The 23,413-nt window shown below is 44.2% G+C and overlaps 1 protein-coding gene across 2 annotated transcripts in view; it reads left to right on the top strand.

Annotated features, from left to right (window-relative positions):
• MAN2A1 (mannosidase alpha class 2A member 1) overlaps nucleotides 1-23,413 on the top strand; it is a 316,852-nt gene that overhangs the window by 15,875 nt on the left and 277,564 nt on the right. For both annotated transcript variants that reach the window (XM_075601938.1, XM_075601947.1), the window contains exon 2: nucleotides 17,511-17,771. In XM_075601938.1, coding sequence (XP_075458053.1) covers nucleotides 17,511-17,771 — 261 coding nt within the window. The remainder of the gene's footprint in view (nucleotides 1-17,510; nucleotides 17,772-23,413) is intronic.

Raw genomic sequence — 23,413 nt, 5'->3', positions numbered from 1 at the left:
TCCTCCTGTGAACCAACAGGTAACGCACCACACACCTGGTAACATTGTATGTTCCCTTTCACCCCACACTATATCTGCGATTGGGGGGGGGGGGGGGGAATACCCGTTACATTTATATATAAAGTAACTGGACAAAAATTGAGAAAAAAATACTCTGTTTTGCAGTTAAAGTATGCAGTTTTGTTGGTTCACTTCTAAAATTACTGTTTTGTAGTATAATTCAAATTACTTTTGGAAGTCTGACTTTGCTTTTGATACTGTATTTGACCTTTTGTATCACAGAAATTAACCATTCTGTGCAATTCCATATCCCCCGTCACTGTGCACACCAATGGGGATTTGGCGTGTACCGTTACGGATGGACTCGGACAGAAAAATAACGCTGAGAGAAATGTTCTCTTAAGTTCTCTTGTTCAGTGATGGACAACCTGAGAGAAGGTCACAGGTACAAGTCTCAAACATACCAAGGGGCCACTCGTTACTTATTTTCGTCAAAAGCCATAGTTATGTATATAGATATTAAAAGCAAAGCACAAAATATTATAGGATTGGGAGCCTCTGCATTTAAAAATGAGAAACATCAAAAATTGCAGTAAAACACATATTTACAGAACTTAGTAGCATCTTGAACAGTACAGTATATGCCCTTACCTGATGCTTAAAAAAAAAAAAAAAAAGATTTGACACCAATTTTGGTAAAAAATATAGGTCTCTAAAGATTTTCTAGTTCCTTTTCATGACTACAGTATATACACATAAAATTAGAATTTTGATGTAATATTACTTGTGAGCACATTCACGCCATAGAGAGGTCTGCAGCCCGGCTTTTCACCATTATCTCATACAGTGCTTCCAAGGCCGCCAACAGAAATCATGGGGCCCAGGAGAAATCAAATGAGCAGGCGTCCCCTCCCCCCCAGCCTATAGAGCACCCACCACGGAAAAAAAAATTAGCGTGCAACTTTTACGTAACTGTTTCCTTGTTATTATTAATACGGGAAAAAAACATTACAATACAATCTGTTTATTTTAATATTTTCAACAAAAGACAGATATCCAATGTGATAAAAGGCCTGGGGGGGATTTAGTATGGCCTGGGGGTGTGGGGTGTGGGGGGGTTAAATATGGGCGAGGGGGGGGGTTAAATATGGGCCTGGGGGGATATTGATATCCATCTCCCCCAGGCCTATATTTGCTGTGGGATGGGGAGGGGGCCGTTGCTGTGGAGGGGCCGGTGGCTGCGAAGGGGGGGGGGGGGCGCATTGCTACGTGCGACGGTGGCTTCTGCTGCTATGGGGGGGGCCCGCTGCTATGGGGGGGGCCCGCTGCTATGGGGGGGCCCGCTGCTATGGGGGGGCCCAGTGGCTGCTTCGGGGCGGTGTGTTGCTACGGGGGGCCGGTGGCTGCTTTGGGGGGGTGGGGTGTTTCTGCGGGAGGGCCAGTGGCTACGACGGGGGGGGGAGGGGTGGGGAGAGAGCGGTAGGGCGGTGGCTGCATGATGGCTTGGGGGGGGGCTTTTTGGGACAGGTCACAGCAGTTCCTGCCGGTCGCAGGTCTCCCTCAGTCCCACGAGGTGTCTGATGCTGACGTGCACCGGAAGCTTAGCCCAGCTGACTTCCAGCCCTGACGTCAGATCTGGCACCGGGTGCCCCTACCTGAGGCTGCTGAGAACCGGGGGACCCGGCCGCGACCGGCAGCAGGGCCTGGCCAAGGGTCGAGGGAAATTTGCAGCGCTGGCCGGGCCCCCCAGCCAGCAGGCCTGGGAGAGCAGCCCTGGCAGACCCCCCCTGAGTGCTTCCACTGCAGCAAGGGATTCTGGGATATCAAATATATATAAGCTTATGACTGCTGAATTACACAACTTTTCAGCACTGTTAAAGAATTGTATAGCCCGTAAACCTACTCACAGGCAGCTGTTTTGATCCTTTTGGGTCTCATCTGTGTGAGGCTAGACATACTGGCTTTGTAATATAAAGCTGTGATGTGTTTCAACCACACATAAGTTATGGTGTGTAAACAAATGACACAACTTTCCACTGTAAAGTGTACAGCTATCACTTGCGAGCACATTAACATGGCTCAGACAGGTCTGTCTGCAACCCTGCTTGTCATCATTCTTTCACTGCTTCGACTGCAGCCAGGGATTCTGTGAAATGACATGCAAATGAGCACAGTGACACTTTTTTTTGCTTCTAATCCATTTTAACATGGAGCTCTATAAGGTCACGTCCATAGTCTGCGCCCCAAACAAAGGCCATACCTCCAATGAAGACGGCCATAGAGCGTGTGCGCTAGATGGAGCAGCAGATTTTTTGCGTGCCAATTTTTTAACATTTTGTCTCGCGACGGCCGTGTCACGGGCGCGATTCAGCCAATGAGGGCGAATCACTCGTGACATCACGAGCATACCTCCGACACGCCTTCCGTCACGTCTCCTCCACAGGCCATGGATCGCCTCTGCAGAAGGCACGCATGGCGCCATGCGCTCTGTCGCGCGTGCCTTCTATATCCTAAGTCTTGGAACGTTGTGTAATATGGCAGGCTATATAGCTCAATGTTGAAATGGATTAGATGCAATAGGTGTTTCTGTCTGCTCATTTGCATGCTAATTCCCAGAAATCCTGTCTGCAGTGGAAGCACCATGCTAAGAGATCGTGAAATGCAGGGTTGCAGACCTGTCTGAGACATGTGAATGTGCTGACAAGTGATATTACCATTTGCTATACACTGGACGGTGGAGAGTTGTATTGTATGTCTTTATTTATATAGCGCCAAAAGTGTACTCAGCGCTGTCACTTTTTTCTTTATCCACCATAACGTATTTAATGTGTGATGTCAAAAATGTAACCAGTTTTTATTCTGGAATTATCCAGATTGAGAGATGTACTGTACAAGGCTTTACTCTAAAAATCTTACAGTAATCAGTATGGTATAGTGTTATTTAAAATAAAGATTAAGCTATTACATACAGCAGCGGTGCGCAAACTGGGGGGCGCGCCCCCCTGGGGGGGCGCAAGATTGTTTAGGGGGGGCGCAGGAAGCAGCGGCGATTTTGCCAGGAGCAGAGGGGAAAAAGCCGTCTGCAGCTGCAATTTTTCTTTTGGCCATTAGGTGGCGCTGTGCTGCGCTGTGCTACAGTACACAGCAGCATCTCGTTGCTTCCTGCTTCCTGCGTGTGTGACATGGGGAGAGGCGGTGAGTGAGACTGGCACATGGGGGAGTGAGACTGGGACATGGGGGGGAGTGAGACTGGGACATGGGGGGGAGTGAGACTGGGACATGGGGGGGAGTGAGACTGGGACATGGGGGGGAGTGAGACTGGGACATGGGGGGGAGTGAGACTGGGACATGGGGGGGAGTGAGACTGGGACATGGGGGGGGTGAGACTGGGACATGGGGGGGGTGAGACTGGGACATGGGGGAGTGAGACTGGGACATGGGGGAGTGAGACTGGCACATGGGGGGGTGAGACTGGGACATGGGGGGGGGGGTGAGACTGGGACATGGGGGAGTGAGACTGGGACATGGGGGAGTGAGACTGGGACATGGGGGAGTGAGACTGGCACATGGGGGAGTGAGACTGGGACATGGGGGGGAGTGAGACTGGGACATGGGGGGTAGTGAGACTGGGACATGGGGGGGAGTGAGACTGGGACATGGGGGGGAGTGAGACTGGCACATGGGGGGGAGTGAGACTGGCACATGGGGGGGAGTGAGACTGGGACATGGGGGGGAGTGAGACTGGGACATGGGGGGGAGTGAGACTGGGACATGGGGGGGTGAGACTGGGACATGGGGGAGTGAGTGTGAGACTGAGGCATGGGGAGGGTGTGAGTGACATGAGGGGGGTGAGAGTGTGAGATGGGGAGGGGGGTGAGAGTGAGTGTGACATGGGGAGGGGGGGGGTGAAAGAGCTACATGGGGATGGGGATGAGAGAGACATTGGTGGGAGGGAGGGAGACACTGGCAGGAGGGAGAGAGACACACAATGGCTGGAGGGAGAGTGTGAGAGAGACACCGGGTGGAGGGAGAAACAATAGCTGGTTGGAGAGTGCAAGAGAGACACTGGGGGGAGGGAGAGGCAATGGCTGGAAGGAGAATGAGAGACAATGGAGGGAGGGGGACACTAGGGGGAGGGAGAGAGAGAGACACACAGGGGGAGGGAAAGAGAGTGGGGGGAGACACTGAGGGGAGGGATAGAGAGGGACTGGAGGGGGAGTGAGAAATACAGGGAGTTGGAGAGACTGGAAGAGGAGTGTGAGACTGGAAGAGGGGAGAGAGTGAGAGACAATGGGGGGAGGGAGAAAGAGACACACACTGGGGGGAGGGAAAGAGAGTGGGGGGGGGAGGGGGAGACACTGAGGGGAGGAATAGAGAGGGACTGGAGGGGGAGTGAGAAATACAGGGAGAGACTGGAAGAGGTTAGAGAGGTCCTGAGGTGTTCTAATGTGGCGGGAAGAGAGAGATTAATAATACAGCAGAAATGGGAACGCTATTAGACAAATATTATAATATTTATTTTTAAGTTATGTAATTTGTGCTATAAATACTTTTTTTGTAGACGCGTGGCGGGGGCGTTACAAAGCTGGTTCGCCCTCAATGGCTGAACCAGCTCACGTGCGCTGACGTCATGTGATTTTGATTACATCAGGCAGGGGGGGCCCGAGAAATTTCATGGATGAAAAGGGGGGCTCGGCATAAAAAGTTTGCTCACCCCTGACATACAGTATATTTTCAGCTGTTATTCTTTGGTCTCTTTGTGAATTGTGTTAATTAAGATTCCTTATGCAAGAGTAACAGGGGGGAAATGGCAGAAAAAGTTTTGACTTTTGCTATATCCTATGATATATTTGTTTATTAACCCCTCATGTTGACACTTCCCAAATTGTAAACAGATGCACACTGGGCAAAATCCATGACACATTGATTTTCAGAAATGCAGACAATTGCTTTAAGTGTAAGTCTGGCTTATTTTCTTTTTAGAAATGCAACTAAAATATGCATGAAATGTTGTATTGGGCAAAAGGTGACACAGCATTATTCAATACAATAGTTTCTTTATCAGAATTTATATTTTATTATTCAATAAGAATTTTTTACTTAATATTTATTCTGATTTCAAAGTGCAACTTTCTTGACCAATAAAAATATTATTGCATGAGAATGTGTCATTATGTTCAGAACATTCCAATTATTAATACAACAATTTCAAATATGAGGGACCGCTCAATCCAGTCGGAGATTATAATCTTACTTGTACATCTCCAAACATCTTCATTCCATGCAGTGAAAACACTTGGTTCACTCTCAAATTCTCAGTAGTATACTGTATTGTGTGACCGCAATGAAAATGTACCACAAAATATCCAAATCTTCTGAACTCATATTCTAAAATTGACCGGGAAAGCATCAAATTGATTTGTAACTCACAATCCTAAATCTGTGCTTGCTGCTCTGGTGCATAGAGTTTCAATTGCCTTGTATATTAGAATTGATATTTCATATAATTTTGTTCCTTTGTACGAAGGATATGACTTCACAGTGACAGATACCGCTCTGAGGCACACATTCATATGGCTGCTATATGCGCCCCTATTCAGCCTCTTTGTAGCAAATTTCCAGGTTTATATTACAGTCCTGGTTCTGTGCAGCTTGCATAGTTACTGACTAGGATATGGTGAATCATACATTTGTGGTTATATCGGTTATTGAAGTTATGTTTCTGAGACATGGTGCTCACCAATATTTCACCCCGTTCCATTGTGACACTGCATAATCATTCACAGCAATATTGGGGGGGGGGGGGGGGGGGTGAAAGCCCCCTTGGCCACAATAAAACAACTTGTTTCGCATCCTCGTTGGAAGCTTCGTCAGGTTTGGACATTTTGAACAAGTTCCGGCTCACAGTATAAAGTCTGACACACGTATTAGTACTTCATTAAGGCCACTGAGAGAGTGTATTTAACATCTAAACCCATTTGTATTCTCTTTGCAATAAGTTCTGATCTAAATTTCTTTGTCTAATACCTATTTTAAGATGTTCAATGCCAAAGATTCTGAAATATTTTGGAGATCCTTGATGACACTTATTGAAATATTTAGCAATCAAATGTTGTTGTTGTACATTCTTCAAAATGGCATTCACATGTTCTAATATCCAGAATTTAAATTGTCTTCTGGGTTTCCCTACATACATCAAGTTGTAAGGACACATTGTAACATAAATAATAACTGTTGGCTTGCAATTCATAAAAAATTTGACAGGTTACTTTTTTGTTTGCATGGAGTTTATTACTGAATTTCTTCTTTTTATAGATTGACATGCCATGTACCACAACGAAAGTTCCCTTTTAGGGATACTTTTAGGATTGCCTAACCATTTATTATAGGAAGGCATCTTTCCAAAGTAATTCCAATGGATTCCATAACCAGTGATGAATCTTACAGGATTACTAATAGCTGAGATCACTGGATATAGAAAATCAGAGAATGTGAGATGTGTTGCTCTTAAAGCTGCAGACCAAGCCATATCAGACATGTTTTTTTTCTTGGTCAGTTCTGTACTATGAGAAAATAGTTGTAGAATTTTTTTTTTTAAACAACTTTGACATTTTTAATGTATTATAATGCAACAAGCATTTTTTTTTTCTATAGCAACCATTTACAAAGGCACATCCCCTGCCTCTTCTGAACCAAGCTTTGGCGCACACCTTTTTGGACCTTGCCCTCTCTATAGCAGTGCACCAATTGTATCTAGTGACTGGCTGGTCACATGATCTTCCCCACAGAACTTTGCATCTTGGGTCCTCTTCTGCTGCACTGACAGACATTTAGTGAACCCCGAGCCAAATCTTCGCCGATTGATCACAGGAGATCAGATCGTTCAGCAGCAGCTAATCAATTATCATTATGTGGATTGTATTGATGCACATATTAAAGTGAAAAATAAATTAAAGTAAATAAATAAAAAATGGCAGCTTGGAATGCGGCTTTACATTACATTTATTAATAGATACATTTGAATAACCTCTAACTGTAAAGCATGGTTTCATATCTCATGATCCTATTTCAAAAGTCTGATCATCACAATGTTTCTCTTGAGTATCAGGAATTGTCCTTTTGTTATAGCTTTAATCAAAGAGACATAAGTTGACTTTTAGCTTGCAAAAAATGGTTTGCAATTCTTTTCTGAAAATATTCGTAGTGAGGTGTTAAACCAGTTTTTTTTTTTGATATCCAAGAAAAAAAACCTCAAGTGGTAGGTTTCCAATTTCAGAGATGTAATAAATGCTTTCAATGACTGGTCACCATCCCAGATCGGCAAAAATTACGGCAATAAAACTATTTCAAAGTAAAATGTTTAATAAATTGTGAGTTTAGATCATTAAAAAAAAAAAAAAAAAATTGCGTTGGTGGGAGCGCTTGTCATGCCCATTGCTGTACCTAGTAATAGTACATTGTATACATATGAAAAGTAAAGTAATTGAGTTCACACATTTTCACAATTTTATCACACCATTATGTGACTTATACTTTAAAATCCTAAAAAGTAAAAGTAACAAAGGAGGGAGTAGGTACTTTTTTTTATTGAACCAACAAGTAAGTTATACAACAAAAAACAAACAGAGATGCCCAAAGCTACTTTCAATGTGACAAAAATACACAGTGCAATACTTATATATTCTCTTGAAAAAGGGTAATTTAGTTCAATCCTTTGGCCAAAGCATCTGAAGCCTGCAAGCCAACTTCAAGGTATGACCGTTGGCAGGTTCTCAGAGCTTGTTGTGTATTTGTGTGTTTATCAACAAGTAGTTATGTTACAAGCTTTCAAACTTCTCGGGGTCCTTCATCGTGTTTGGCAGAAATACAGAATCCTTTATTACGAAATGAAAGAAAGGAACAACACGGCTACCCACCATTCTTTGCTTAACATTTTTAAAAGAACTGTATTGCTTTAATTAAATTTACATTTATTTTGTCATAACGCAACGTATTGGCACTGACAAGGCCTTTATCAAGTGACTGGCATGTGATATTAAGCTAAAAGTCCAATATAAATAGTACTCCAAATCAGTGAGATAAGCAACCGCCCCCCCCCCCCCCCACAACACTAATAAGCCCATATGAATCCAATGAAGTGTGTCCAATCCTCTTCCGTGCTATACATGGAACGTAAGTGCGTTATTGAGACTGACTAACTTCTCCATGCAGCAGACTTGCCAAACTTTATTTTTGATTTTGGAGATTGATGGCTTAGGCACAATAATTTGTTCTCGTGAGCAGGTGACGGGGTTCAAGTAGAAACAGCCAGGGGTCTAGAGGGAGGTCCAAACCAAAGAATCCCTGGGCCCACACTTTTTGATCTTAGCTCAGTAAGAGGACACAAGCTTATGCAGGAATGTGGCTTGTTTTCCACATCCCTTTGGGCATGTTGATGGATATCCTGGGATGAACTTGGCAAACCTAACGAGGATCAAATACCACCATCAGAACCTTGTAGGCATTTTCTCTGATAGTCTCCACACATGATGGATCTAGCCACCGCCAGGAAAACGTCATCCCAGTCCACCAAGTCTAATACCTCCCCCAGGTCCAGTTTCCATTGGGACATATATTTCAGTTTCTGATGCGTCAGGGGAGGGGGCTCACAAAGCAACCGTAAAGGTTAGCTATAAGACCTGGCGTTTCTCTGTCCTTCAGGCAGAGAGTCTCAAATTTTGTTAGAGAACCAGGGGCTGAGTTTTATTGTAATAGGCCTTCAGTTGAAGATACTGAAAGAACTGGTTATTTGGGATACCTTTTTCTAAAATATTCGAACGGCTTGGGAAACCCCTCGAACCCACCTCTCTTAATCTCATAACACTTGCTACTCTCCAGCTCTCAAACCTGATATGACCCAGTCTTGGGCCAAAATCTGGATTATCATAGAGGGGAGTCAACAGGAATCTACGTGTTGGTCGCAGTTAGATTTCTCACGAGTCCCAAAATTTGAGAGTCCGCTATAATTTGACTGGATTGGTCGATATCGGACCTCTTCCTCAAAGGGGACCAAAGCAGGGTACTCGGCTTAACAGGGGCGACCAGATCGGCCTCCAAAGCTATCCAGTGTCTGTGGGCTGGATTAGAATGCCACAGCACTAGCTGGCTGGACTGGGCCGCTTTGTAATATGAAAGGAGACACGTGAGTCCCAAGCCTCCTGTCTTGTTTGGTGTACTTAATGTGTTTACTTATCCTGGGCGCTTTTTTTCCCTCCAGATTTATTTATGGTAGATTAAGAATCTTCAATGTCCCCCGTGACCAATGGGACAGGCAGAGTCTGGAAAAGGTACCACAGGCGGGGCAATATGTTAATTTTTTATGTTGCGAATTCTGCCTATCCACGAGATACTATGGCCGGACCATGACCCAATGTCAGCCACAAGAGCCTTCAAAACCTTTGTTATAAATATTCCTGGGTATTTAATTGCCACCTGGTCTTTAGGCAAGTTAATATTTAGCGCCTCGGATTTGTTGCTATTCATTTTGAATCTGGAAATTTCCCTAAAGCGAGCTCAAGTGGCGCACAAATTGGGGAGTGAGGTCAGAGGTTTAGTCACCGTAAGAATCACATCGTCTGCAAAAAGAGCGATTTTATACACCTGGCCCTTCACTTGCACTCCCGCTATATTAGGATTATTTCTTATATTGATGGCCAGAGGCTTCATACAAAGTGCGAACAATAAGGGGTATAAGGGACATCCCTGCCTTTTTCCATTCAGCATGGGGAATGCCTTATAGAGGGAGAAAGGGGGTGGCCTGGGATTAAAGGGGTTGCACCCCATTTGGCCATCCCTTGACCTCACCAGGTAGACAAGGGGTTAACTGGGCTGAGGTCCAGAAATGTGATTTAACCCTTGTTATGACATGAAAATGTATATTCCCCTGTTCCCATGCTTTATTGTAACATCTGGTTTAATCAGTGTCTGCATCACACAAACACTAGGATCCATCCGGGAGTACAAGTGTTAATAGTTCTTTAGTGATTATAGCCCTTTGTGTAATTTTCCCACCTTTTCAGGCACCATTTTGCAGGGTCCCATAGGCCGCCATTGGAGCTCCATGCGTTTCAATGGCGAATCTTGCTGTTTTGGACCTGTTTCCTGTGAAGACCAGCAGATGGCGTCCGAGAGGAGGAGCGGCGGTTTCCCATTGTAAGTCAATGGGCCCATTGACTTCAATGGAGGTTCCTCGACGGCGCCTTCCAGGAACGAGTTGGCTGCCGTCCAAACAGCAAAACCGCAATGCGGATACTTTTTCTATAAGAGAGCTTTGATCACTTAGCAGTCAAGTTCAACGACAAGTGGCGTGGGAATAAACAGTTCTAGAGCACATAGAAATAAAATTGTTTTTGCCCCTTGTTCCTAGGCCTCCCCCCACTCGACCACAACCGGGTCCCCGAATCCTAGACCCCCGATAAGGGTCGAACCGAGAAGAGCGGGTCGCGCCATAGGTTCCAATGGCGGCGGCAGAAACAGCTCAAGAAAACTGCTAAGTGTAAAAAGCTGAAATTTAGGAATCCATAGCTCCGGTTCCCGAGGGTCCAGAGGATCAGGGTTTGGGGTACCTGTAGTCACTGCTCCGGCATCGCTGCAGAACCATCCTTGACCCTCTTGGACCAACCCGACGGAGTATGGACCCCCTTGAAAGTTCGGGACTTTTCCCATAGACTCCAATGGTGGCCAATCTCCATTGACCGGGTATGGCGGAAAACCCCCATTGACTTCAACGGCGGCGTTGCTCCGTTGAAAGTCTATTGCGGCGGATTCCCATAGCCGCCAACGGCGGCGTTTTGCCATTGAAAGTCTATGGCGGCGGAGCCCGTTGTTTTCAATGGGGATTTAGTGAAAAACCGTGGTTTAATTTACAGCGGAGTTTTTTGTATTAAAATAGGAAACGGTTTAAGGTGTATTTGTGTAACTCCGATTCCGAAGGTCATAGCAAGTCGCAAATTGGACCATAGGGTGTCCCAGTTCCGGCATTGGGAACTGGGAAGTTTGGACCCGCTGGACCCAACGGAACCAGATATTTTAATATGTTTGTATTTTATCTTAAATACTGTGTCCCAAAGCAGGGATAAAACCCAGAGGAAATTCCTTTGCATACCAGGGTAGCATATGGCCAGAGAGGCGACCCAATGTCTAGGACTTAAGTATTGTTCAAAGGATTTTGTCACCCTCACTGTTTACCTGAGGGCGGAGACGACTCAAACCAGAGCAGGCTGTAAGTGTCCCATTTCACACCTCACAACAAAGAGTATCCTGCCAGGAATTCCATTTAGTAGACTGGCTGGCATCCCTGATGCAAATGTGGGATTACAGAAATGAGACCCTAGAGGCCAACTGCGCATGTGCCAACTAGCTGGGGGGCATGTATCAAAATGTTTTCCCACGTTAATGACTGGCTACAGTAATTGTGATCCAATCACCTGTACTTAATGTTAAAGATAGGGTGACAAAAGGTTTATACAGGCATACCCCGCATTAACGTACGCAATGGGACCGGAGCATGTATGTAAAGCGAAAATGTACTTAAAGTGAAGCACTGCCTTTTTTCCACTTATCGATGCATGTACTGTACTGCAATCATCATATACATGCATAACTGATGTAAATAAGGCATTTGTAACAGGCTCTATAGTCTCCCCGCTTGCGCACAGCTTCGGTGCAGGTAGGGAGTTCAACTTTGCTGTTCAGGACGTGCTGACAGGCGCATGCGTGAGCTGCCGTTTGACTATTGGGCGATATGTACTTACTCGCGAGTGTACTTAAAGTGAGTGTCCTTAAAGCGGGGTATGCCTGTAAACTGTTGTCCACCCTTTATCCTTTGTCTTCTGAAATCATCTTGATTGTACCCGATTGCGAAAGAATTGTTATGCAACATACTTCTCATTCCCCATCCCCAAAGTAAGTGTACTTCTTGTCTGTTACTGTATTATTTTGTGTGTTCACCTATCCAAAGGAATAAATATACTTTATTATATCTAAGCCTCGTTCAGTTCAAACCCAGTTATTTGGTGTAAATTACAACCTGTAATAAGCTATCGTCACATGCCTTAAAGAAAAAACCCTGTGAATATACTTAAGCCGAGGGTGTAGTATATAAGGCCTGAATGGCTCCAAGAAAGGGCCCTCCAGTTTAAATGCCTGCAACGTTTTTGACATATAAGAACTAGATTGGTCAACACTAGAGTCTAGGCGCAAAGTTCACCTTTCCTGTCTTGCCTTTAAATTCTTTATGGACAAGCTACCCAGCTATCTGAACAAGCTCCTCACCCCTACCACATGCAGCACATCACCTGAGATCAGACTCCAAAAGACTGTTCATGGTCCCAAGGCTCAACAAAGTATCCGGCCGTTCCTCCTTCTCTTACCGCGCACCCCAAAACTAGAACCTACCAGAGACTCTCACATCCACCACCAGTTTAAGTATTTTCAAATCTAAGGCTGTCTCACACTTTAATCTGGTCTGTAACTGTTTCATACGCCCATAATATATATTTTCTTTAACTCTGCATGCAATGTCCTGTTCATTTTATGTAACTGTATTTGTAACCATGTATTATTTGTCTTAACTCTGTGCCCAGGACATACTTGAAAACGAGAGGTAACTCTCAATGTATTACTTCCTGGTAAAATATTTTATAAATAAATTAATATAAGACCAGTCAATTCGGTCAAACGCCTTTTCGGCGTCTTGGCTCAGGATCATCGATGGAATCCAGAGTTAAACATATTTTTATTGTAGGAAAACTACTAAGCAAATGCATTGTCTTGGGGAAGACAAAGCATACTAAAAGCAGATTAAGTTATGATGTAGTGTATCGCACTTCAATTTCGTATCAATTGACATTCCAGTTTGACGGTTAACGAATGATTAGGGTGCGATACCCCATATCAGAGCTTGATGAATCCTGGCCAAAGACCAATATTTAGTTATTGGGGCTATGCCTGAAGACACTTTTCGATGCCGAAAGTCCCATTATTGCTTATTTAACCACTTGGTAAATATGGGGCATTGTTCAGAAAACATAAGGACATATTTATTAAGCTATGCTATTCTTAAAGGCAACGTCCGGTAGACACCGTACTGCCCACTCGACTGAAGCAATATATATTAGTGTAGCCATGCTAGCTCTAGCAGTACCTTTTGCAAAATATTCTTTTAAATGTTTCACAATTATTTTGCATGATTATCTCATAACGTTTGGTACTTTCCTTTACTAATAACTGATTTCTGCTTTGGTAAAAGGAAATCTAATTTAATTGCACAACAGTATACAGGCATACCCCGTTTTAAGTACACCCGTTTTACGTACACTCACAAGTATGTAAATTTTTTTAAAATTGCACCTTACCCCCTGTGTATGTACACATGCTTTGCGAGTACGGATACCAGGGGACAGCGTGCGCATGCTGCGGCGGTGTGCCATCTCTTCCTCTCCCCGGCGCTTCCTTTACCCGGCTCCCCTAGCTCTTCAGTTCCCCAGCTTCCCCCTGGCTCTTCCTTTCCCCGGCTCATCCAATGCCCGGCTCTTCCGAACACCCCCCACCTCCCCCGGCTCTTCAGATCACCCCCCTGGCTCTTCCGATCACCCCCCCTCCCACCTCCCTGGCCCTTCCGAGGTTTTTGTTATGTATTTTGTGGGGGGATTGAGTGAGTGGGGTAATTGACGGAAGGTAGAGGCGAGTGAGAGGAGATAGGGGGGAGTGAGTGAGGAAAAGACTGAGTAAGAGTGAGACACGGGAGATAAATACATGCGAGGTGGGAGGGGAGGAGAGTGAGTGAGACGGAGGGGAGAGAAATACATGGGTAGAGGATGGGAAATAGAGGTGGCTCGTGAGGTGTGAAATTAACCTAAGTCCGCGCTTATAGTGCCGGCGACGCTGACGTCAGGCTGCGGTTGCTGGAAAAATCAAATTGAAGTGACTTCCAGTGATCGCGACCAAGTCGTCGCGCCGTCCTGTCGCTCCAACAATAGGCACACGCGACGGCGTCAATACATTTGTTTTGATGCGACGTCGCCAGCACTATTAGCGCGGCCTAATACAGGTAAACCCCGTTATAACGCGCCTCGTTATACCGCGATTCGGTTATAACGCGGTTTTCCCGTGGCTCCCGGTTTTTTTTTGCACACTGCACACTGACACACTGCACACACACTGCTCATTGCACACACTGACACACTGCTCATTGCTCACACTGCACACTGCACACACACTGCTCACACTGCACACACACACGCACACACGCACACACGCACACACACCCCTCCCAATACACAAATACATAAATCAGCCTTACCTTGGGGATGATTGGTGAGGCATGTGGCTGCAGGGGGGGTGGTGCCGGTGGGGGTGGTGCTGCGGTGGAGGGGGATGATGGCTTCGGGGGCCCCCGATGCTGCGGGGGCTGGTGGGATGGCCCGGTGCAGCGTGGGGGGGCATGGGGGGGGGGGGTGGCAGGACGACCCTGCACTACGGCGGGGCCAGGGGGCCCTGTATTGCGGCGCGAGGGCCCTGTGCTGCGGCGGGGGGAAGCCGGACCGGAGGGGAATCCCCCCTCCCATCTCCTGTCCTGCGGTGACAGGGGAAGCCGGAACCGGAGGGGCATCCCACCTCCCATCTCCTGTCCCGCGGTGACGGGGAACCCGAAGCCGGGACCGGAGGGGCATCCCCCCCCTCCCATCTCTTGTCCCGCGGTGACAGGGCCGGAAGCTGAAGCCGGAGGGGAATCCCCCCTCCCATCTCCTGTCACGTGGTGACAGGGGAAACCGGAACCGGAGGGGCATCCCCCCTCCCATCTCCTGTCCCGCGGTGACAGGGGAAGCCGGAACCGGAGGGGCATCCACCCTCCCGTCTCCTGTCCCGCGGTGACAGGGGAAGCTGAAGCCGGAGGGGCATCCCCCCTCCCATCTCCTGTCACGCGGTGACAGGGGGAAGCCGGGACCGCGGGTGAATATGCGCTGATGCGGCGGCCATTTTTTTTTTTTTTAATTAGCGCGACCCCGTTACTAACGCGGTGGTCTCGGGGTGGACCCCGAGGACCGCGTTATAACGGGGTTTACCTGTATGTGTCAGCTAGATAGGGGTTCCCCGAGATTTTTCAAAATACTTCAAGGGTTCCTCCAAACAAAAAAGGTTTGGAATCACTGACATAGAGGCTGTTAAATTCATCATTGTAAGCAAAGGTGGTGTATATTTGGTTACTACTATAGGGGGAATTAGGGTCCTCCTTGTTATTCCAGTTTTGAGTGCTGTTTATCGCTTTTTGTGTTACAGTAAAAATACTGTACAGTAGAAGATATGCCCTCTCCTTCATCCTTCCTACATAATTTCTACATAATTTTCCGTTCATCCATTTTGCATCTGCCAGCACTAGTAAGAAAAAAATCAGCTGACATTAAAGATTTTCTTTCTATAAAGCCTACAGTATTTATTTTGGTTTCAAATGCATTATTTACATCAGTTATGCATGTATATGATGTTTGCAGTACAGTACATGCATCGTAAAATGGAAAAAAAAGGCAGTGCTTCACTTTAAGTACATTTTCACTTTACATACATGCTCCGGTCCCATTGCGTATGTTAAAGCGGGTATGCCTGTATACATGTTGATAGAGGGAATAGAAACAATTCATGAATCTGACCTATCTGCTATGCTAAGGTCGATGAAGGAAACACAACTACACAGACCAGTAAAGATTAGTGTTATTGAGATGAATGCAAAGATTATATGTAACAGAATAAGGTATGTTATGCATAGAAATGCTGTCTTTACTACTGGTATTCCTCCTTGAATGTCATATAGCAATGGATCTCAGCGGAAACCGGTCAGTTCAGTTTTGCAGACCTTGACGTGGTTTTGCTGTGCTATAGTTTCTAATTCTTGTCTCTGTATACTAGTCATATACTATGCCAGTAGTTTTTGGCAAGATGGTTGACTATTTTCATTTTTCTGTGAAAATTATTGGCGCAGTATGGTCGGGGCTCTTCAACTTGTTCTCCAGAGGGGCTAGATCAGAAAGACTTTAGAAGTAGGAGGGACAAAAGCGTATTGGAATGTTATTTTAGATGCATTTAAAGACCTACAAATGTATTTGAACTTTTAGCAAGCATTTATATCTATACCATATATACCTACATTAGTGAGTTTGTGTGACAAACTATACTTGGCTGCCTGGGCAACCAGATGATGAAATTAGCAGGAGCAGAGTCCAAGGGCCACATCAAGGCCCTCGAGGGCCCTATTTGACTAGCGGCCACAGGTTGAGCCCTTGTCTAGTGTATTGTGTGCTTAGTTTGGCATATTAATATAGGGCTAGGTACTGTGCTATTCGGCAAGTTATCTCCTTGAACCCATGTTCCCTCTCTAACCTCCCTCTAGATTGATCTCTTGCAGTTTCCTCAATTTTTTATATAGCATTCATTTTTTTTCATAATGACCTTTTTAAAAACCTTCCCTTTGCATAGTCTCCTTCTCTGAACCTCCTGTCTGCTTTTTATTTCACCATTACTCCATCTCGTTCTGACTACAGTATACTTTTTAAATTGTGCATCATTCAGGACTATTAATAATAGTGCTAGTTCTACGAAGGACTCGGGCTCTTTAATACAAGATTTTAAATACATGTGTGTCCCTCATACCGGCCCTAGTATATATATGTATGTACTGTATATCTTTTATTTATATAGCACCACCCAGGTACTTAGCGCTTTACAATACACGTGACATAATATAACACAAAGGGAATAAGCGCTTTAGACATAAAACAATAGGAAAATGAGTCCTTGCTATGAAGAGCTTACAATCTAATACAACCCTATCAACTAGTAAACTTATGCTAGAAGGAAAAATCCAAGCCTAAAATAGCAATAGCAACTTCTCAAGTATTGGTAAAAAAAAAACTTTACCACAATGCAAAACTAGATGATTGCACAAATAATTTGTTGGAGTTACTTAACCCATAGAGCCCAACTTTATGGTGGACCTTTTCTCAGAGCAAATTGTTTTATAATAGATGTATATTTCCATTCAGTTTCTACGTACTAGTTGCTAACCCAACAACGGCTCCTATTGAATATGCTATGAGCAGTCTTCACTGTTTCTGGGCAAGACTTAACGCCATACAAATGATTGGGATTAAAATCTTGTTCAGCACATGGAAGCATATTATATAGAGTAGGTTATTGTATAATGAATTCAAAATTATAGTGAGCCTTACAGTAAACAATACCCGTCAAGCTTAATTAGTGTTAGTTGACCATTACATATTTAAATGTGTTCTATACTTTAATTTTCTGTCCAGTTAATCCTATAAAGGATCTACATGAAAAGCTTGCGTCTTTTCATTAGTAATTGAATAATTTTGATTAAAATAAAAAAAAATCTATACAAATGTCAAACACTTGTGTTACAAATGTGTTGCATTGTTGAAATGCCATAATGTCTCTTTTTTTTCCCTATCTCTTAGGGTCAACTCTCAATATTGCAAGAAAAAATAGATCATTTGGAGCGCCTTTTGGCAGAAAATAATGAGATAATTTCTAACATAAGAGACTCTGTAATCAACCTGAGCGAGTCTGTAAAAGATGGTCCGAAGAACCCAGAAGCCATAAATGTTAGCCGTGGATCGTTCTCTCCGTTTGCACCATCAGCCCCTGCTATTCTTCCCATTCATTCTGAGGATTGTCAGTTTACTTCTGCAAGTAGTATTCAAAAATCAGATGTTCAGGTAAGCATGCAAATCACTTTTCATTTTGTTTCAAAGGACCTCACAGTGGTAGCATTACAGCGGTTGCTAAAGCAGCATCAGCTTGTCTACGATTCACTCACTGTACATTTTTTTTAAGCGTAAACTAGTCACACTTTTGTGTTTGGTACAGTATATGTTTTATAAAAAGATCCTTGAAAAGTATCAAAATTCATGTAGTTGAAATAGTTGTACAGTATTAAGTAACAAATCGTAATTAAAAAATTGGGTAAAATGTCCTATTACCCTGTAATAACTCCTTTTTTTTTAAAGCCTTTTTTTAACCTGTAGGAGTTTTAAAGGCTGATTTTTTTTGTTATGCTGGTGGTCATAACACAAATACCATAGCAACTCCTTTTTATATTTACCCTAATGCTATTTTGCCATACTTTTCCACCTCAACTCTCATTTGCAGTGTCATTTTATTTGTTCTACGTCACCGCCTTTTCATTCCATTGCTTCACGCTCTTGTCAGCATCCATCTTATACAAACCCATACGTTTTAGCAGTTTGTAAATACCCAATATTACAAATGAACACACTACTGAAAGACTTACATTCTTACCTTCTGTTTTTGTGTGCTATCTCTTAAGGTATTTGGTTGTCAGTAACTCTTGTTCATATCATTTAAGAACAGGATCACGGTGGGGGGGGGGGGGATGGAGAAACACTACATTGCTCGCCTTTTGTGTGCTGCTTTTTTGCATGCCACCATATGAAAAAGCTTTAGGTTTCAAAGTCTTACTGCAAAATTACTAAGATTATAGAAAATATACTGTACATGCTGCTTTTGTAAGGGGCTCAAACGGAGCTAGAAAAAGTATGCAGAATCTATTTCATATTGTAGTTCTGTAGTGTCAAGGCTGAATTGTAGTTTGAGAAAATATCAAAATCAAAGTAGAGCCATACGCGGATATACTAATATTTCTCACAAATAAAATGCTGAAGAATTTAATAGCAAAGTACGATTCATTTTTGCACACACTTATAATTTATTTGCACACACAGACCGTATATATACTTTGAGAGCTGATTTTTAAAATTTTTTTTTATTGGAAGCCACTGTCCATTTCTGCATGGCATTGATATCAAACTTTTTCGTAACACACATGTCAGAGACCTGATTAAATTGATTATGAAACTACCAACACAGAAATTCTTGATGGGGCTAATATTGTCTTTTAGAGTGCATAACATCAATTCTAATCCAATGGGGGAAAAATTTGTTGGTTTGGTTTCACATAGATTTAGGGAAACAACATTGAAATGCAATTGAAAAGACTTGGCATGTTTTTTTTATATAAAAGTTAATGGTAATAATACAGTACCTGGTATTTTATCTGTGTGCAAAAAATAAAACCGTATTCCACATTGCAGTACCTTTTGGTGTGAAGACCATAATAATATAGTTGTAATTTTAACAGTGGCATGTACAGTGAGTAAGGAGGGCCCAGCTCCAAGGATCATACAGTCTAAAAGAAAGGTACATAGTGTAGAAACACAAGGTACAGGAGCAGAAAAAGGTTGGTACAGTATGTTTCTAAAAGTTGCTTGCCATGAAGCAAGCAGATGGGATGCTCTTTGTAAAGTTGTAACAGGTGATTCTGCGGGATACTGGTGGCCTTTAAAGGAGCAATCCAAGCGTTTTTAATACTGGATTGAAGCAGGGGGTCTCTGGATCTGAACCCCACTAATTTCAGATCCTGCGTTTCCCTGCTTCCAGAGTTGCTTACCTCCGAAGGGGGTGCCGACATCTCGGTATTTTAATGCCCTCGGTCACATGGACCAATAGAAAGCCGAACCTGATGTCACATCTTTTAAAATCAGCCATTATGTGAACTGATGAACTGATGAGTAGCTACTGGCACCCACTACAAAGCTAAGTCTCTCCGGAGGCAGGGGGCCTCGGAGATGTAATTAATGGGATTCAGCTCAAGAGACCCCTGCTTAAATCATGTATAATAAAACAAGAGGGAACACGGCTTGTGTTGCCTCCTTAATAGGAGAGGCAGAGGAGTCGTATGTGAGAAGTTAGTCTGACAGAAGCATTTAGAATAGACCTAAGAAGAGAGACTGGAGAGAAGAACTCTTGCTAGGAGGACATTCAGTAGTCAAGGCAAGATAATATGAGGGAGTGGACTCTGAGGTGAGAAAGTGGGGGTTCTGGCAATATTGTGCCCCTCGACGTGGCAGGATTTGGTAAGAGACTGTGGTCCATAGTTACTAAGAAGTCTCTCTCCTGCCAACAGACATCTTAAAGTGCTGGAAGATCCCTTAAAGCTCAGTCAAATCAACACTGTAAAGTGTCTTCCAGCACAGTTTATTATTGAAGAAGGCTGCTTGGTAAATCTGGACCTTTTTACTGTGACATAAAGGATAGGTATGGGTCAAAGATTCCTAAGCACTGGATTCGGGATATTAATGTTTATTGAAGAGATGGAGGTAGGGATGGAATTGGTTGGTGGGAAGAGAAGTTCTGTTTTTGGACAAGTTGTTTGAAATATCAGTTTGAAGTCCAGGAGGAGACAGAGTAGCAGGGAGACATCTAGAAAAGACAGATTTGAGTGCCATGCGCATAAAGATGACAAGGGAAACGAAATTAGTGGATTAATTTACCAAGAGATGAGCGAAAAAGAGCAGAGGTCAACGTCTGATCGACGTGGGAGTTGAGGAGGCAAAGAAAACTCTGCAATTTATTGGTCTATGTTCCTTCAGGATGTGGAGGACGGGATAATCAACAGTGCCGAAGGTGTAGTAGAATAAGTGCTCCTGGGGTGTTGCCATTAAATGGCCGTTAGTTGCAGTGTTGTAGGACGATAATTAATTTGTAGTGTATGCATACCTTTATATAGTGCTCACCGTATACTCGGAGCTTTACAAAAGTCAATACAGAGAATTATAATGCAATAAGTGCAAAAAACAAAATCAGACAATAGGAAAGGCTATCCCTGTCCCAGAGAGCTTACAATCTAAGTGGTATGTTGGGAAACTTGCAAAGACAGCAGGCGAGGGAATAAGTGCAATAGATCAGCGCAAACTGGGGGGCGCAGGGTTTACAGAGGCCCAGCGCGCTTCCCGAAGGCACTTAAATTAAGTGCAGAGGAAGCAGCAAAGGCCTCTGTAAACCTCACTTACATTGGCTCCCGCGGCTTCTTAAACGTGGCGCCATGGCAACGCGACGTCAAATGACATCACGACGAACATGACGCCGATGCTAGAGCCGAGGTAAGGGGGTATGTAGAGAGAGAAAGGAACTGCCGGCAGGGGGGCACAGGGAAAAAGTTTGTGCTCCCTTGCAATAGATGGAGGTGCTTGGCTGCAATGATTGGTAGGAGCAACTGTGAGTGTTGGGACTGTAACTGATTCTAGGCTATTGAAATGCTTAATTTAAGAGGCAAGTTTTAAGGTTTGTGTTAAAGATGGGGATAGAGAGTCCTTGGCATATACCGAATGTGAGTGAGTTCCACAGGTAAGGACAGTAAAAGAGGTTTGAGGCTTGAGAGAGCAGTGACGGTGGAAATTAGATGTGTAGAGCTTAGAAGACGAGCAGGGGCATAACGAGAGCTCAAAGCTGATATATAGGAAGGAGCGGGATGAGTCTTGTAGGTAAGGAGGAGAACTTTGTAGATGATCCGAAACTTGATGGGAAGCCTGGAGAGGGATTTAAGGAGATCAACAGAGACATTTTTGGGAGAAGGTTCGAATAATTTTTGCTGCAGAATTCTGGATAGATTGCAAATGAGAAAGTTGTAAGGCAGGGAGCCCTGTTAGCAGTATGTTACAATAATCCAGGCAGGAGAGCATAACGGCATGCAGTAGATTGATAGAGGAAAGGGTGGATCTTGGCAATGTTACAGAGGGGAAAAAGTGACATGTTTGCCATGCTCTTAATCCGAATGAAGGAGTCAAATGTCACTCCTAGGTAACGTGCTTTGGCAACAGGATAGATGATAGCGGAATGGGACATTTAGTCATGGGTGTTACGCCGCGACCAAGTCCTGGCTGACATTTGGCCACAAAGGGACTCTCCTCCACAGCCCCTCCACCGCCGGCCGCGTTTACTTTAAGGTAAGTTTTATGGTAAGGGGTTCACTTTAGCGGGTCTAGTGCTTAGGGTGGGTGGTTAACTTAGAGGGTTTTAGGGTAAGGGGTAGCATTGGTATTGGGGGTTTTAGGGTAAGGATTAAGGTTAGGGACTTACCCTAGCGGTGAAGCAGTGGAGGTGTCCCTGCGGCGAGGTCATTTGTGGCTATTTGGTCATGGCGAAATGGCCGTGACCAAATGTCCTAGACTGAGATGGTAGTGTCTTTTTCTGTGGAAAAGTGTGTGTTAGGCCAAATTTAGGGGGGGGGGGATAGAAGGAGCTCAGCAGAGGAAGAAATCTGATTTTGAACACCATTTCCTCCAATGATCAGCATTTTTGATTGTTGATATTTTTTTAAGTAGTTTTGTGCTAGTGTGCCTGGGATTGGGCATTTGAGGATGAGTGGCAAGAGCAGCTTTTCCTTGTCTTAGTCTGGAGGTTACTTTTCTAGGTGACTGTTGCCAAGTATGAACAACAGAAGGTACAGTAGATGAGGCTAGAAAAGTGGAGAACTGTATAGTGCAGGCAGGTTATGTGAAGTGCCAGTAGATTGGAATAGTGGGTATTGCAAAGGAAAGTGAGACTGGAAGAAGATGCTGATAAGGGTATGTTAGAAAAGTCAGAGATGAGAGAATACAAGGAAAAGGGATAGTCCATCTTAATGCATAGTAGATTTTGTCAACTGACCAAAGGAGGAGATTAGAAAGACTAGTTAGATGCTGCAGATGCATTGGTGTTGTCCAATATGTATGTTAAAATAGAGGTTGAGATGTAAAGAGAAAAAAAGTTGGTGCCATGCAATTATCAAGGGACTGGAAGGCTTCCCCAGGGGAGCAGTAGATTACAGCAACACAGGAAGGAAGGAAGGATAGTGCGAGAACTTGAATGAAAAGGTTGGCGGAGGCACGATTTCAAATGTGTATTGATGAGGGAGCAGAGTGCCTCTCCGCCATGTCTTTTACCTGTCCTGGGGTTATGACCAAGAAACAACACCATAGGATAGTGCAGTAGGGAAGAAGACCGTATTGGGTATGAAGATCAGTGTATAAGTATGGCTAGAAAGTTGAGGGATTTAGAAAGGAAGAGGTAATGCTGCTGTAAGTTTATTGCAGATAGGCCTAACTTTCCACAGACCAGGAAAAATAGAGGCAATGAAAGTGGTTAATGTTGGAGGTGTTGGCTGTTTGGGGAAATAATTTAAGTAGTGTGGAGTGTGTAAGGATTGGTATGTGCCTGGGGCCAGGATTTGGGGCAAATTCACCCCAGAGCATTATACGGTAAAGGAGTGGTTAGTAGAGAGGGGTTTCTTGGTATCTATGATGAAATGGTGAAGATGTAAGGAGATGAACTTAATGCAGGGGTGCTCAACTCCAGTCCTCAAGCCTTTCCAACATATCTTGATTTCAGGATATCCCTGCTTCAGCATAGGTGGCTCAGAGACTGAGCATCTGATTGAACCACTTGTGCTGATGCTGGGATATCCTGAAAATCTGACCTGTTGTGGAGGCTTGAGGACTGTAGTTGAGCACCCCTGCCTTAA

Source organism: Ascaphus truei, chromosome 1, assembly GCF_040206685.1.
Source record: "Ascaphus truei isolate aAscTru1 chromosome 1, aAscTru1.hap1, whole genome shotgun sequence".
NCBI lineage: Eukaryota > Metazoa > Chordata > Amphibia > Anura > Ascaphidae > Ascaphus > Ascaphus truei.
The sequence above is the reverse complement of the archived record's forward strand: the minus strand, read 5'-3'. Positions and strand labels throughout refer to the sequence as shown.